The sequence below is a fragment of the Procambarus clarkii genome, chromosome 22 (genome assembly GCF_040958095.1).
Source record: "Procambarus clarkii isolate CNS0578487 chromosome 22, FALCON_Pclarkii_2.0, whole genome shotgun sequence".
Lineage (NCBI taxonomy): Eukaryota > Metazoa > Arthropoda > Malacostraca > Decapoda > Cambaridae > Procambarus > Procambarus clarkii.
Window position 1 is genome coordinate 40,349,104 of NC_091171.1, and position 12,848 is coordinate 40,361,951.

Consider the following 12,848-nt stretch of genomic DNA (forward strand, 5'->3'; position numbering starts at 1 on the left):
ACACTGCTGTATCCAGGACTACTAAATAAATATGAAACTAACTAAACACTGTATCTAATCTACCCAACAACGTAACATAACCGTACGTTACAGCGCTTCCCCCCCTGAGAGTTCTCTTCCCTTCCCTTCTCTGATACGAGAGCGCTTTGTTAACAAAGTAATACAAACAGTGCGCTAAACATTGTTAATGGAAGCGCTAATAATTATATGATGAAGTGTCATGTATTTATTCAGACGAGAACAGCAGCGAACACAAACCAGCGCATATACGAACAAAATGGTTTGGAAGTACAAATTTCTCAGTGAACGAAGTTGTTTCTAGCCCGGTATCCGAAATTGCAGTAGACGACTTGTTTATTTATTTATTTTTTATTTATGCATATACAAGAAGGTACATTGGGAATGTGAGGATACATAATATGGTAATTACAGTCTTGTAAAGCCACTAGTACGCGCAGCGTTTCGGGCAGGTTTAGTTTAGTTCATTTATTATGCACCCCATACCCATCTTGTGGGCGGTAGTGGAGAGGGTTACAGAGGCACATAATAGGCTCAGGGACTGAACCCCACAATTCATTTAGCTAAGCAAGTTACAATCTTGATGAGCTAGTTACAAAATTCAGACGACTTGACCAGTCCCCCTCGAGGCCGACCATAGTGTGTTCGAAGCTCGAGTGAGCGAGACAGCGAGGCGACGAGGGGCTCCCCACCACGGTCACACCATCACTCACCCCCTCCACCTCTACACCACTGGTGTCCCCTCTACACTACCGGTGTTAATGATGGCAGCTCTCCGTCACACTCCCTTGACCTTCGTCAGGTAATGAAAGGCGGCGGGGAGGTGTGGTTTCAAACTGCTTGATGTCTTTGAGATTCGTTGTATGGTGTCCGCGGTGTCTTGGCGATACAATTGGGTTTTATATTCGTTTGGGGGAAAACTTTGTGGTATTGGTGTAGAAAGGACTTCCCCCAAGGGAGCCACCATCTCGAGTAGTCTCGACATGGCCCAGAAGCCGGCGGCTTGTCTGGAGTTACTCTTTTTCTCCAGACTTTGAAAATCTGTTCTCAAACATGGCCAAAGTATTGCCATCAAACTTTGCACCTCACACTGCCACAGCTTTCCCATATAATTTTCAGACTTCAAATAAAGTACAATGAGAAATTGAGTGAAGCGTTCTATTGTTACTTAAATCGTGATGTTCCTAATCGTTGACTACCTTTTAATCCACTTCTTGGATCTGTGCATCTATGGTCTAAACCTCGACTGGCCATTATTTATTAAGTTGTCTTATTCCTCCCCAGAGAATGCTAGCAAAATATTGATGCTGTGAACTATTGATTAAACTATTTCTCTACCAAAAAATCTTTAATGTCTCAAAATTGATGTGAACTTTGTAACTTTGACTAACAAATGGTCCGGCCTATGGTAAAGTATAAACCCTTGATTGTTGCTGTTGAAAATAACATTTTGTTTACTTTAATTTGAAAGCAAAATTACCTTTTTTATAACCTGAAGGTGTAAAAGTTTGCTTTACTACCTAGGAAGTCCATAACTATTACTAGGTTAAAAAAAACTTAAAACTAATTGAACTTTTGCACTTTGTGTAAACAAAGGTCTTAAATATACACTAGTTAGGACAACTTGAATTTGCTTAAATCTGGTATGTCGTCTACTTGAAAGTAAAGTCCTTGGCATGTGCTCGAACCTTAATAATGTGCTCTGGAGAGTGCGAGACATGTACTGTACTTAAGTCATTTGCTATACTAAAGTTTATTTTGGTCGATTTTGTATACTGTGGAAGGTCTATAGACATTCTAGTTTGTCCTTGACAAGCTAGTCCAGAAACTTCAATAGATGACTTTTACCTAGTTTTTTATCTTTGTCCTAGAATGTTCTGCTTGACGTTGGTTGTGACCATGACCATGGCTCGGAAGTTGAGAGATGTGGATACTCTAATAAACACTTGTATAGATTCTAAACATCACAAAAGTGCACCAGGACCAGAAGGCAGTCTGTTTACTACGGTATGGATAATTTCTTTTTAAAGTCTTGCTTTTTAATGTACAATATTGTCACTACAGTAGATTAAAAAAAAAAATCTGAAGCCTTCAAAAATATGCTTTTAGCTGTAAAGGGCTTTTGACAGTAGTCAAACTTGATATCCTTTCTACCTAAATGATAAATTGCTTAACAGAAAGTACCTCTTTTTATATTTGATTTTTTTATAGTGTCATCAGTGGAAGAATAGGTCCTGCTGTACAGAGGATACTACTAGACTTATTCACGAGTCTAGTCCTTACAACTTCAATTATGACCACTGTTCTCGAGTAAAGTCCATGTCCTCGGAATGTAAACGGCATTTCATGCTCGATCACTGCTTTTACGAATGTTCACCCAATGTTGGCCCATGGGTCGTGTCGGTAAGTATTGCAGAACGTCTAAATTCTATATTTTAAAGGACTTTTATTTAACTAGGGTTTCTGCATTGTTTTAATAACTTAAACATGTTTAATCATTAAAAATTTAACATTGTGCAAAACTTAAAAGGCTATTTTATAAAGTTTTTATTTCGGTATTCTGAAAGTGACTTCCCCTAAGCATTTAAATGGCATAGTGGCTTGGTTTCTTTTTTTTTTTTTTTTTTTTTTTTTTTTTTTTTAACCAAAAAATAAATTTGTCTAGACATGCAAGAGATTTGGCTCGCTAGTTCCTTTTGCAACGTTAAATAAATTTTCCCTGCAGGAAAATCGCTTGTGGCGGCGGGAAAGATACTGGGGAGTCCCTCTGTGTGCCATTGATTGTGAGCTTTGGTTTACTGCGTGTGCCGACGATGTCACTTGCACAGACAATTGGACCAACAATTTCAGGTGGTTGAATATGACGGGTGATTGCCCAACAAGAGGAAGCTGCTTGACAAATTACTGCCCCGTAAATTCTACCTGTCAAACATTTAAAAAAATCTATAGGACAGCCCGGAACTTCTGTGAAAAGGTATGTTGAACACGACTTTTTTTTTTTTCTTTTTTTTTTTCCTTCTTCCCTCCCACCTTTCTTGATTCAAAGTTCAGTGTATTATTGTCCATGTGACTTGCCAATTTTATATTTTCCAAATGCCCTAAAATTGGTTATTCAATGTTGGTTTAAATTCATAGGCCTAGAGAGTAGACTGCCCTCTTAATATTTTTCCTTCCAAGATGGGAAAGGGGTTACTGAACATCTACAAATATCACAAAGATTGATGTGGCTTGATTGTTTCCAAATTTCAGTTTGGCAACTTTAATTGTTAAAATATTTTGATGCTATTTTCTTAATAGTACCTGCTATAAGACTCTGCCTCCTGTGTACATGTCTATTGATATCCAGTAAAGGTGGTATCCCTTCCATATGACTTGCCAGACTGGCTTAATTATTACTAAAGTTGTTTACGCTTAACTATGCAACTTTTTTCCAGCCTTCTCCTTAAACACTGACACACCCAGTACCTGGTAAGGTTAAATGGTGTGCTTCAAAATTACCACTGTAAAAGTGCATTTTTTCTCAATCAAGAAAAGAGTTCATAAAAGTTCCTAAAGTCTTGCATAAACCATTCCCTTTAGTGAAGTTTAAAATATACCTGTACTTTAATACCTGCATTTTTATACAAAGTTGACTCTTCATTCTAGGTGTGGGACAATGCTTGGAAATATGCTGAACCGACAACACCATGTATGCACCTACAGTTCAACCAATCTGCCATCAATCCAAATGATGCTGTTGCTCTACATTATGCACAGATTATAGCTGGTTCCCAGATGCACAGCTGCAACCTAGTGTGGTTTAGTATACAACTTGCTGTTTGGGCATTTATCAATAGAATATTGACAGTTGCATCCTAGACTTGGCTTGTTGCCATAATTCATTACTCTTTACTCTTGACTATAAACTTGCCCTTGTTGAGGGGAAACGATTCTATTAAAATGTTTACAAAGAAAAAAAAATTGATAGTGTAATATCCTGATCACATGAGTAATAGTGTGCTGTATTCTGGTTCTGCCCTTTTGCCTTGTCTACCTCTATTAAATTATTTGAAATGTGCCAGAAATAAAATGCTACTTTATTTCTATCAGACATAACCCAATGAAATTTTGGTAAATTCTCAACCACATTGGAGTTGTCAAACTTGCAGCCAAGGCCATTTTACTTGTTCTGTTTCATACGTCCCCTCTCCCCCTTAAAAAAAACAAGTTAGTTTGGAAATCTGCCCAGTCATGTTCTGTGAATGTTGGCAAGGTCGTGGGCTTCGTTAAAACTAACAAACTGCACACCATCTCTTTGGGCCCCCCCCCCCCACCCTCTTGTTCTTTTTTTTTCTTGTATAGCCTTTAATATTCTTTAATATAGTCTTCTTTATTCTTTATTTTAGTATTCTTCTTTATTCTTCTATTCTTTAGTGTAGTCTTTAATATTTAGATTATCTTGAATAATGGACAGATGGTGCTAGTCTTCCCAGCTTGGTGCTACCTTTTGATGACTGCCACAGATTGGAGAGATTCTTTCTCTGGACTAAAAATCTCTCGCTTCCTCATTACATGTCCCATGCATTGTCCTGTCCCTGCCACCATCTCTCCCTCCTTACCAAACTAGGAAGACCCTCTAGGCAATTTTTTCTTTCTTAAATTCTGCCATCTACATCTTGGTAATTTTGTGGCCACAGCTGCTGTACACTCTTCTCCTTGCTGCCCAATATTTAACAATTGTAGAGTGGATACAGAATTTAAAGTGTGTACATCAATCATCCACCCAGAATTGGCCAATTCTCCTTGCATATAGGCCAGAAGACTACTCTTCTGGCATGTCCTTGTAAATTCCTCCTCCATATTCTCCTTGGACCAAATGCATCCACAAAGTGCACAATTTTGTTGTTGTTAAATTCTGGTAGACTGACTTGCATTCACTTGCCATACTAAAAGGTGATCTTTCTGCACTTTAATCTACCTGGGTTGGTGGGGAAAGGGTGACCTTTACCTCTAAAACTTCAAGAATTGCCTTATCAGGAAAAAAACTGGGGCAAGTTTCATTTTAAGACCTTACTGGAAACTTGCTACTACCTTTGTCTCTCTTGCTTTCATGTTAAATTTGTCCTTTTACTGCTATAAACTTGCCCTGCTCAATGCCATTCTTCGCTCCATCTCGTACTATCCCACATGTGGAAGAGAATGCTTTTCTTTAGGTTCTGACTGTGCTTACTCCTAGTGCATAGCCTGGAAGTCCCAGCACACGTGTAGATTTTGACTGAATTAATTCGACAAAATTTTGCCCAAGTCTGAAATCTTGTATTGGGTCAGGTGAACACTGAAGGTGATCTATCCTTGGATACCTGGATAATAATTATTACAAATGGATAAAAATCTCCAAAGATGGTTACACACTTGCAACAGAATTGGAAATTGCAACTGAATTCAATAGCTGCTTTCTGTAAATTGGTGTCAACCTTGCCAGAAAATTACTAAAGACCCAGACAGATGTCACAAAGTCACATCAGCAGCTATCCTGTCACTAATCTTGCCAGTCAGCCCGACAGACATTCGTAATTCAATCACTTCTATCACAATCATTCTCAATCACAATCACTAATTCAAACCACAGCTGGGAACATATTAGTGAAAGTCTTTGGTATGAGTGTTGGGGGGGGGGGGGGTCCCCCTCCCCCTGCTCTACCCATAGCGCTGCTATTCAACAAATCTGTCATATTTTTACTGATATCCTTAAAGCAAGAGTGAGGCCATTTCAAAAGAGGCAAGACAGCTGACCTAAATTACAGACCTATATCAAATCTACTGATGCTTTCAAACATTTTCATTTGATGGTGCTACATAACCTTCCTGGTTTGGTGCCTTCTTTTTGATACTTATTTTAAAAAATATTTGAAAAATTGCTTACTGACTGCTCTATTTCTACTTTGAAAAACTTGACATTATTAAATCCCTACCAGTTTGGTACTCTTTTGGGAATGGATGCCAATGCCATTATTAGGCTGCTCAATATAATCTATAAAGCCCTTGTCAGAATAAAGTTCCCAATTGGCCTCTTTATTGACATGTGAAAAGCATTTGATATTGTAAATCATAACTACCTCTTAAACTTTATCATGGTATCAGAGGCCTAGCTCTGGATTATTAGTTCCTTTCTTGATGCACCATTATGTAGCCATCAATAACTTGACCTCCCCCCCTATCTACCATTGACAGTAGGAATGCCACAGGGCAGCATCTTGGGGCCCTTTATTTCTTATATCAATGATTTGCTAAATGTTTGTAACATTCTTAAACCTATACTATTTGGTGACTATACTACCTTTCCTCTATTCTGACCCAAACTTGCCAAATATTGTCAATAATGAATTAATCCACTCGTGGATGTCTACCAACAAACTCGCTGAACATAGATAAGGCCTAATGTACTATATTTTATTTGGTAGTAAATTGCCAAATGACATTCAACTTCAGGTAGACAATGTTAACATTGTCAAAAAAAAATAAGGGGGAAAAGTTATACATAGCCTATACATAGACACGACTCAACTTCAGCACCCACATAACGCAGCCAAAAGTCTTAAATGGTTGGTATATTTTCCAACGTAGATTGTTCCCTCATTCTGCTCTTCGCATTGCACTGGGGGTAATTTATACCTCTTGCATACGGTATCTGTGCATGGGATTCGACCACTGCAAATTATCTAGAGCCCATCATCACTCTACAAAAATCTGCTATCAGAACTATAACTCTCTTCAGACAACATGCTTCACTATTGTTTAAGTCCCATAAAGGGGCCAGGAAATGAAATTTTGCACCTTGCTCAAACGCTTTCAAATTTTTTGTACATAATCTACTAGGCACATGCTCCAACTTTATCTAAATAATCGCCAACGTAACGTGGAAAAACAAAAAATGAAAAATATTTGTAGAAGTATTAAAAATTTAAGATTTTTAAATGAGCATCAAATATTAAATATCACAAATTGTTCATTTGGTGTTATTAGGCTCTCAGAACAGCATATAATCATCATTCTTATTAGTTATTATTATAGGATTCAGTATAGTTTACTGTAAAAAAAGTCAAATATGGCATTTGATATATGCGCCAAATTGTATACCAAAAAATTTATAACTCGACATTTAAGGTTTATGAAAAAACAATGAAATAGGATTGTAGAACAGACGACTGTGCCCATTTTATGTAAAAATGGTGAGAATCGGTCAAACTGGATTTTTGATGCCGACTCAAAGTGGAAACTCTAGTTGTAAAGATAATTGAATTTGAAGTTAATGACAATGAATAAGGTAGTTCTAATTCATTAATTTACTTGTATGTTTTAATAAACATGGTTTTTTATTCGTACTCGAATATGTGAGTTGTAGATCAATGTGTTGAAATGAAGTAAAGAAAAAATGAAGAAAAACAGATATAGGGATAATTATAATGATTTAGGGGATGTATGTATACTTTATATAAGTGATAAAGCCCTAATCTGGTCCCTAATTATCAAAACACCCCTAAAGAGACAAAGAAAATGGTTTGAAATCTGAAATATCACCTCTTCCCCCCCCCCCCCAAAAAAAAAGTCCAAGTACCAAGTTTTGCCAGTTTTGGCTGATGTATTTGTTGACCAATTAAATTCTAGTATCTTGACATAGTTAAGGACGGGTATGCACTCTACAGGATGTAAAAATTGCAACAAAATCAGATAATACACAAAGGAAGACAAAAAAAACTTAAAAAAAAAATACATTTGTGGACATTGGTGAAAATAACAGATATTAACATTGGGCATTGTATTTATATGATATATAACAAAACAGAGCATAATAACATACAGTACTTATTATTATTTGTTCTATTATGTATTACTCAGCAATGCTATAAAGGCACCAACTGCATATCCACTTTGTGAACACTTCTTACTATTATCTTCTTCTTTGAGCGTTGGAGAGGTGCATCTCTTTATTACTGCATTATCCATCAGTTCCAGTTAATAGGAGCTGTTCTTCTTTTAAAAAACATGTCTAAAATCAATAAAATCAATATTGGGATGAAACTTTCATGATGCTGAAGCCAATAAGTTGGAATTTTGTTAAACATTTATTAGTAGTTTTCACAATTAGAATATTTTTTGATTACTGGGCCCCTTAACATACTAAACATAAACTCACTCCACACATTCTCATGTGCTATTTACATGTACAAAACCTTGTTCCTAAATGCTAATCTTGATCTGAAACTTTTCCTTGGCAGGTGTAATAGAACCCATGAGCACAACATCAGAAATAAATATATCTTTGATATCCAAAAAGTCAAACTAAATCTGAAAATACTCCATGCAAATAAAAGGACCCAGTCTTTAGAACTCGCCCCCTGATGAATTAAAAAATTGTCCAATCTATTCCCTATTCAAAAGTAAAACCAAAGAGTATCTAATTTCATCCTCATAGTTTCCTACCTTGTGCTTCAAACTCAAACTTTATCTTGTACTACAGTACCAACTTCCCCAATATTAGTACTTAATACTTATATCCTTACCAGTGTAATCACTGCCGTCAACTTATATTGTACTTATTTGTTGATATATATATAACCTTGCTACAATGTACCTTTTTTCATCTTGCCTAATAAGGACCTGGATCGAAAAGGACTGATTAAGGACCTGCCCAAAGCACTATGCGTGTTAGTGGCTTTGCATGAACGTAAAAATACCAATCTTATGTAATCTCACCAACACATTGTACCTTCTTGCATTTAAATTATTATTATTATTATTTTTATTATTATGTGCCTCTCTAACCCTTTCCACTACTGCCCACAGGATGGGTATGGGGCATATAATAAATTAACTAAACTCATGATTGTTCATCCTGTCAGTGAATGTGTGTTATGCACACAACACATTTAGATATATGTATATGTTATGTTGACTGTCAGCTTGACAGGTCATTACTGTGGTGACTGTGCATGCCATTATATCGACTCTCTAAGTATTCAGAAGGAACTCTTGTATTTCCCTTGAAACCAGCAGTGTTAGGAAAGCCGTTTGTCATTTACTGTCTAAGAAAGTGTTAATACAGGATTGGCCACAAGTGAACCATGTGATCGGTCAATTAAGGCATCCCGATGTCTCTCTAATGTGATATTAGCTTTTCTAACATCAATCATAGAATAATGTAAGCAACCTATATATTAGTAAGTAAGTTCTGTAAATAAACATTAGGTTTTATGACGGTGTTTGTGTAAAACCTTATTATATAATGCCACCCAACTAAAGTGCCCTCGGCACATACAGCCCCAAGCCCAAACGCCTTCAAACCTTCAGCCATACAAATTTTGGTGAGGACCCATTTCTTGCATTGGAGTGATTCTCACGACCAAAGTAATTTGGAATCAGGTGAAGCCTGTCAATAAGGATTACCCAACAGAAGGGTCAGTTTCTTGGCCTATTCCTAGACAAGAGACTCAACTTCAGCACCCACATACAACACATAACTAAGAAAGTCTCTAAAACAGTTGGTATACTCTCCAAAATCAGATATTATATACCTAACTCTGCTCTCATCTCACTATATTATGCACTAATCTATATCTATCTTAATTATGGTATCTGCATGGGGTTCAACCACTGCAAACCACCTCAAATCCATCATCACTCAGCAAAACTCTGCTGTCAGAATCATAACAAACTCTGCTTTCAGACAACACTCAGCCCCCTTGTTTAAATCCCTCAACATGCTAAACATAAACTCACTCCACACATTCTCTTGTGTCACTTATATTTACAAAACCCTGTTCTTAAATGCAAACCCTGCTCTGAAACTCTCCCTGGACACATGTAATAGGACCCTTTATCACCACACCAGAGATAAATATCTCTTTGATATCCCCAGAGTCAATCCCCAAAAATAAAGGGACCTGGTCTATGGAACTCACTCCCTAATGAATTGAAAAGCTGTCCAACTTTTGCCTCATTCAAAAAAAAAAAAAAACTAAAAATTACCTAATTTCATCTTCATAGTTTCCTACCTTGTGCCTTAAAATTGCACTGTATCTAGTGCTACCCAATCTCCCAATCTTTATGTACCTAATCCAAACAACTTTACCATTATGATCATTGCTGTCTTCTTATATGTGCTATCAATATGCTGTTTTGTGCCTATTAATCTTTGTTAAATTACTATCAAGCTATCAATACAATCAATCAGAGCTACCGATGTGCTTTAATATACCTGCTAATCTATCTCATCTCATTTTTTTCTTGCAATGTATCTGTTATCATTTTATTAATTCCTCTAGAATTTACCTACTTAAAATTATCTGTTAGATTAAGGACCTGCCCAAAATGCTGCGCGTATTAGTGGCTTTACAAGAATGTAATTACCATGCTATGTATCCTCAAAAACCCAATGTACCTTCTTGTATATAAATATAAATAAAAGGACCCTTACTCGACCAAGTACTCTCTGGGCTTGCACACATTGTTCTTGTATTGCTAAACTCAAGCTGATAATTGTTAAGCCATCAACATCAAAGTGGTGACATTGCACGTCACCACTTTGACGTGGTCACTTGCCATTGCACGTAATTAAAGTTAAAGTGAACTAAAAGTCCATAACTGTACCATGTTTTGCATGTTTTTTTTAAATATACGATCAATTATTATTAGTCAATACCCTTAATAGATTTGTTAATGGATATAGCACTGACAACTGTATAGATAACTATTTAGCTAATGACAAACAAGTACATCAAAGGAGTTTTTAATACAACAAGCAATTGCAATTTCAGTGAAGCTTGCATGTATGGGATCTTGTATGAGATTATTCAGGATCTTGTGCCAACATCAGAAAAGGGCAACAGTAATCAAAGGGTCTCTGTAGTACAGTTGGATTCTTTCTCGACTCAGTCGGGAATCCTGGGTTCGAATCTCGTGCAGGGTAGAAATGACTCTGCATGTTTCCTTTCATCTAATGTTTCTGTATACCTAACAGTAAACAGGTACTTGGGAGTTAGTTAACTGTTGTGAGTTGCATCCTGTGAAATGGTAGACTACTAGAATGGACAAAGCAAAGGTTAAATGGTCGTTCAAAATGGAAATGAATCTGACTGGAGTACCGCAAGCTTCCATCTTGGGGCCAATCCATTTTTGTCATAAACATCAATGACATATATGGGAATATTGCAATCCACACCATCAAATTTGCACAAGACACTAAGATCTCTGATAAAGTAAGAAGCGAAAATTATATCCAGACTTTACAAAGAGATGAACATGAACTTCTCAAATAGTCGGAAGACTGGCAAATGATTTTTGATATGGAAAATGCAGCACCTTACATGTGCTGCATTTTCCGTCTGGCCAAAAAATTTTCGGGGGGTTATGGGCCGTCCCTGTCTGGTCGCCCCCCAGGCCAGACGGGGGCGGCCCCAGTGCTACAAATCGGCATCTATAGCGCCTCTTACCCCCCCCCCCCTGCAATTTTCATAAAGTCAAATCTGAAATAGAGATTGTGTTTACCGTAGATATATTTAGCAATGTCAGTGGTTCGAAATATTACATTTTCCGAGAAAGAAAGTGGGGGAGAGGGAGGCGAAAAATGTTTGAATAGAGGGAAGGGGGAGAAAGGTGGAGAACGGAGATTAGAAAAGAGGGTGGAGAGTTAAGGAGACGGGGACTTGAGAGAGAGGAAAAACCTAGGTGCACCCAGGTACCCTATCTTTGCATAATATAAAATCATAATAACAACATGTAATCATATAATGATTAGTATATGATTATGGACTAATCACATGGATTTTGTTGAAACTTTTGGCAAGGTACCACATGAAAGACTAGGAAGGAAACTACAGGCACTTGCAATAAATGGGAGAATACTGGAATGGATAAAACAATGGTTAAAACAATGAAAACCCGAGTCGTGCTAAATTAGAATAAATCTGACTGGAGAAATGTGGTAAGTGGGGTACTTTTGTCATTATACATCAATGACAGAAAATATTACTCACCACATAATCAAATTTGCAGATGACACTAAGACTTATGGTAAAGTGGGAAGTGAAAATGAGATTGAGACCTTACAAAGAGATCTACATGAACTCCACAAATGGTCATAAGAACGGCAAATTCGTTCTAATATCGATAAATGCAAGACCTTGCATATGTGGGGCATAACAATCCACGTCACAACTAGCAAACTAAAAGAATTCCTTATTTATTTATTTATTTATTTATTTATATATATACAAGAAGGTACATTGGGTTTGTGAGAATACATTGGATAGTACAGTATTTACATTCTTGTAAAGCCACTAGTACGCGCAGCGTTTCGGGCAGGTCCTTATTCTTCATCAACCTTGCAGCAGATTGATGGATAAAAGGACCTTGGAGTCAGAGTCCATCATTAGCTGAAAGTTACACAAGTAGAAGCGCCAGTAAAAAAAAGCCTCAACCAAACCTCATGAATAATGAAACGTGCCTTTACCGTTAAGGAAAAAAAAAAATGTAGTCATTCAATTGTATAAGTCTCTGGTGCGCCCCCACCTGGATTATTGTATCCAAGCATGGAGGCCTCATCTTCATAAAGACGTAGCTGCTCTGGAGAAGGTGCAACACCGGGCAACAACAATTATTCCAGAGCTAAGTTAACTCTCGTACCAGGAACGGTTGAGGGCCACAGGGCTAACAACACTGCAAACCAGGGGCCAGATTCACGAAAGCACTTACGCAGGCACTTACGAACGTGTACATCTTTCCTCAATCTTTGACGGCTTTAGTTACATTTATTAAACAGTTTACAAGCATGAAAACTTCCCAATCAACTGTTG

The 12,848-nt window shown here is 37.2% G+C and overlaps 1 protein-coding gene across 1 annotated transcript; it reads left to right on the forward strand.

Moving 5' to 3' along the window:
- Window positions 1-659: 659 nt before the first annotated feature.
- LOC123760300 (folate receptor gamma-like) lies at window positions 660-9,249 on the forward strand. Its single transcript, XM_045745873.2, has 5 exons — window positions 660-820; window positions 1,890-2,025; window positions 2,230-2,421; window positions 2,744-2,992; window positions 3,664-9,249. The coding sequence occupies exons 1-5, from the start codon at window positions 780-782 to the stop codon at window positions 3,874-3,876; spliced, it is 831 nt and encodes a 276-aa protein (XP_045601829.2). The 5' UTR covers window positions 660-779; the 3' UTR covers window positions 3,877-9,249.
- The last annotated feature ends 3,599 nt before the right edge of the window (window positions 9,250-12,848 follow it).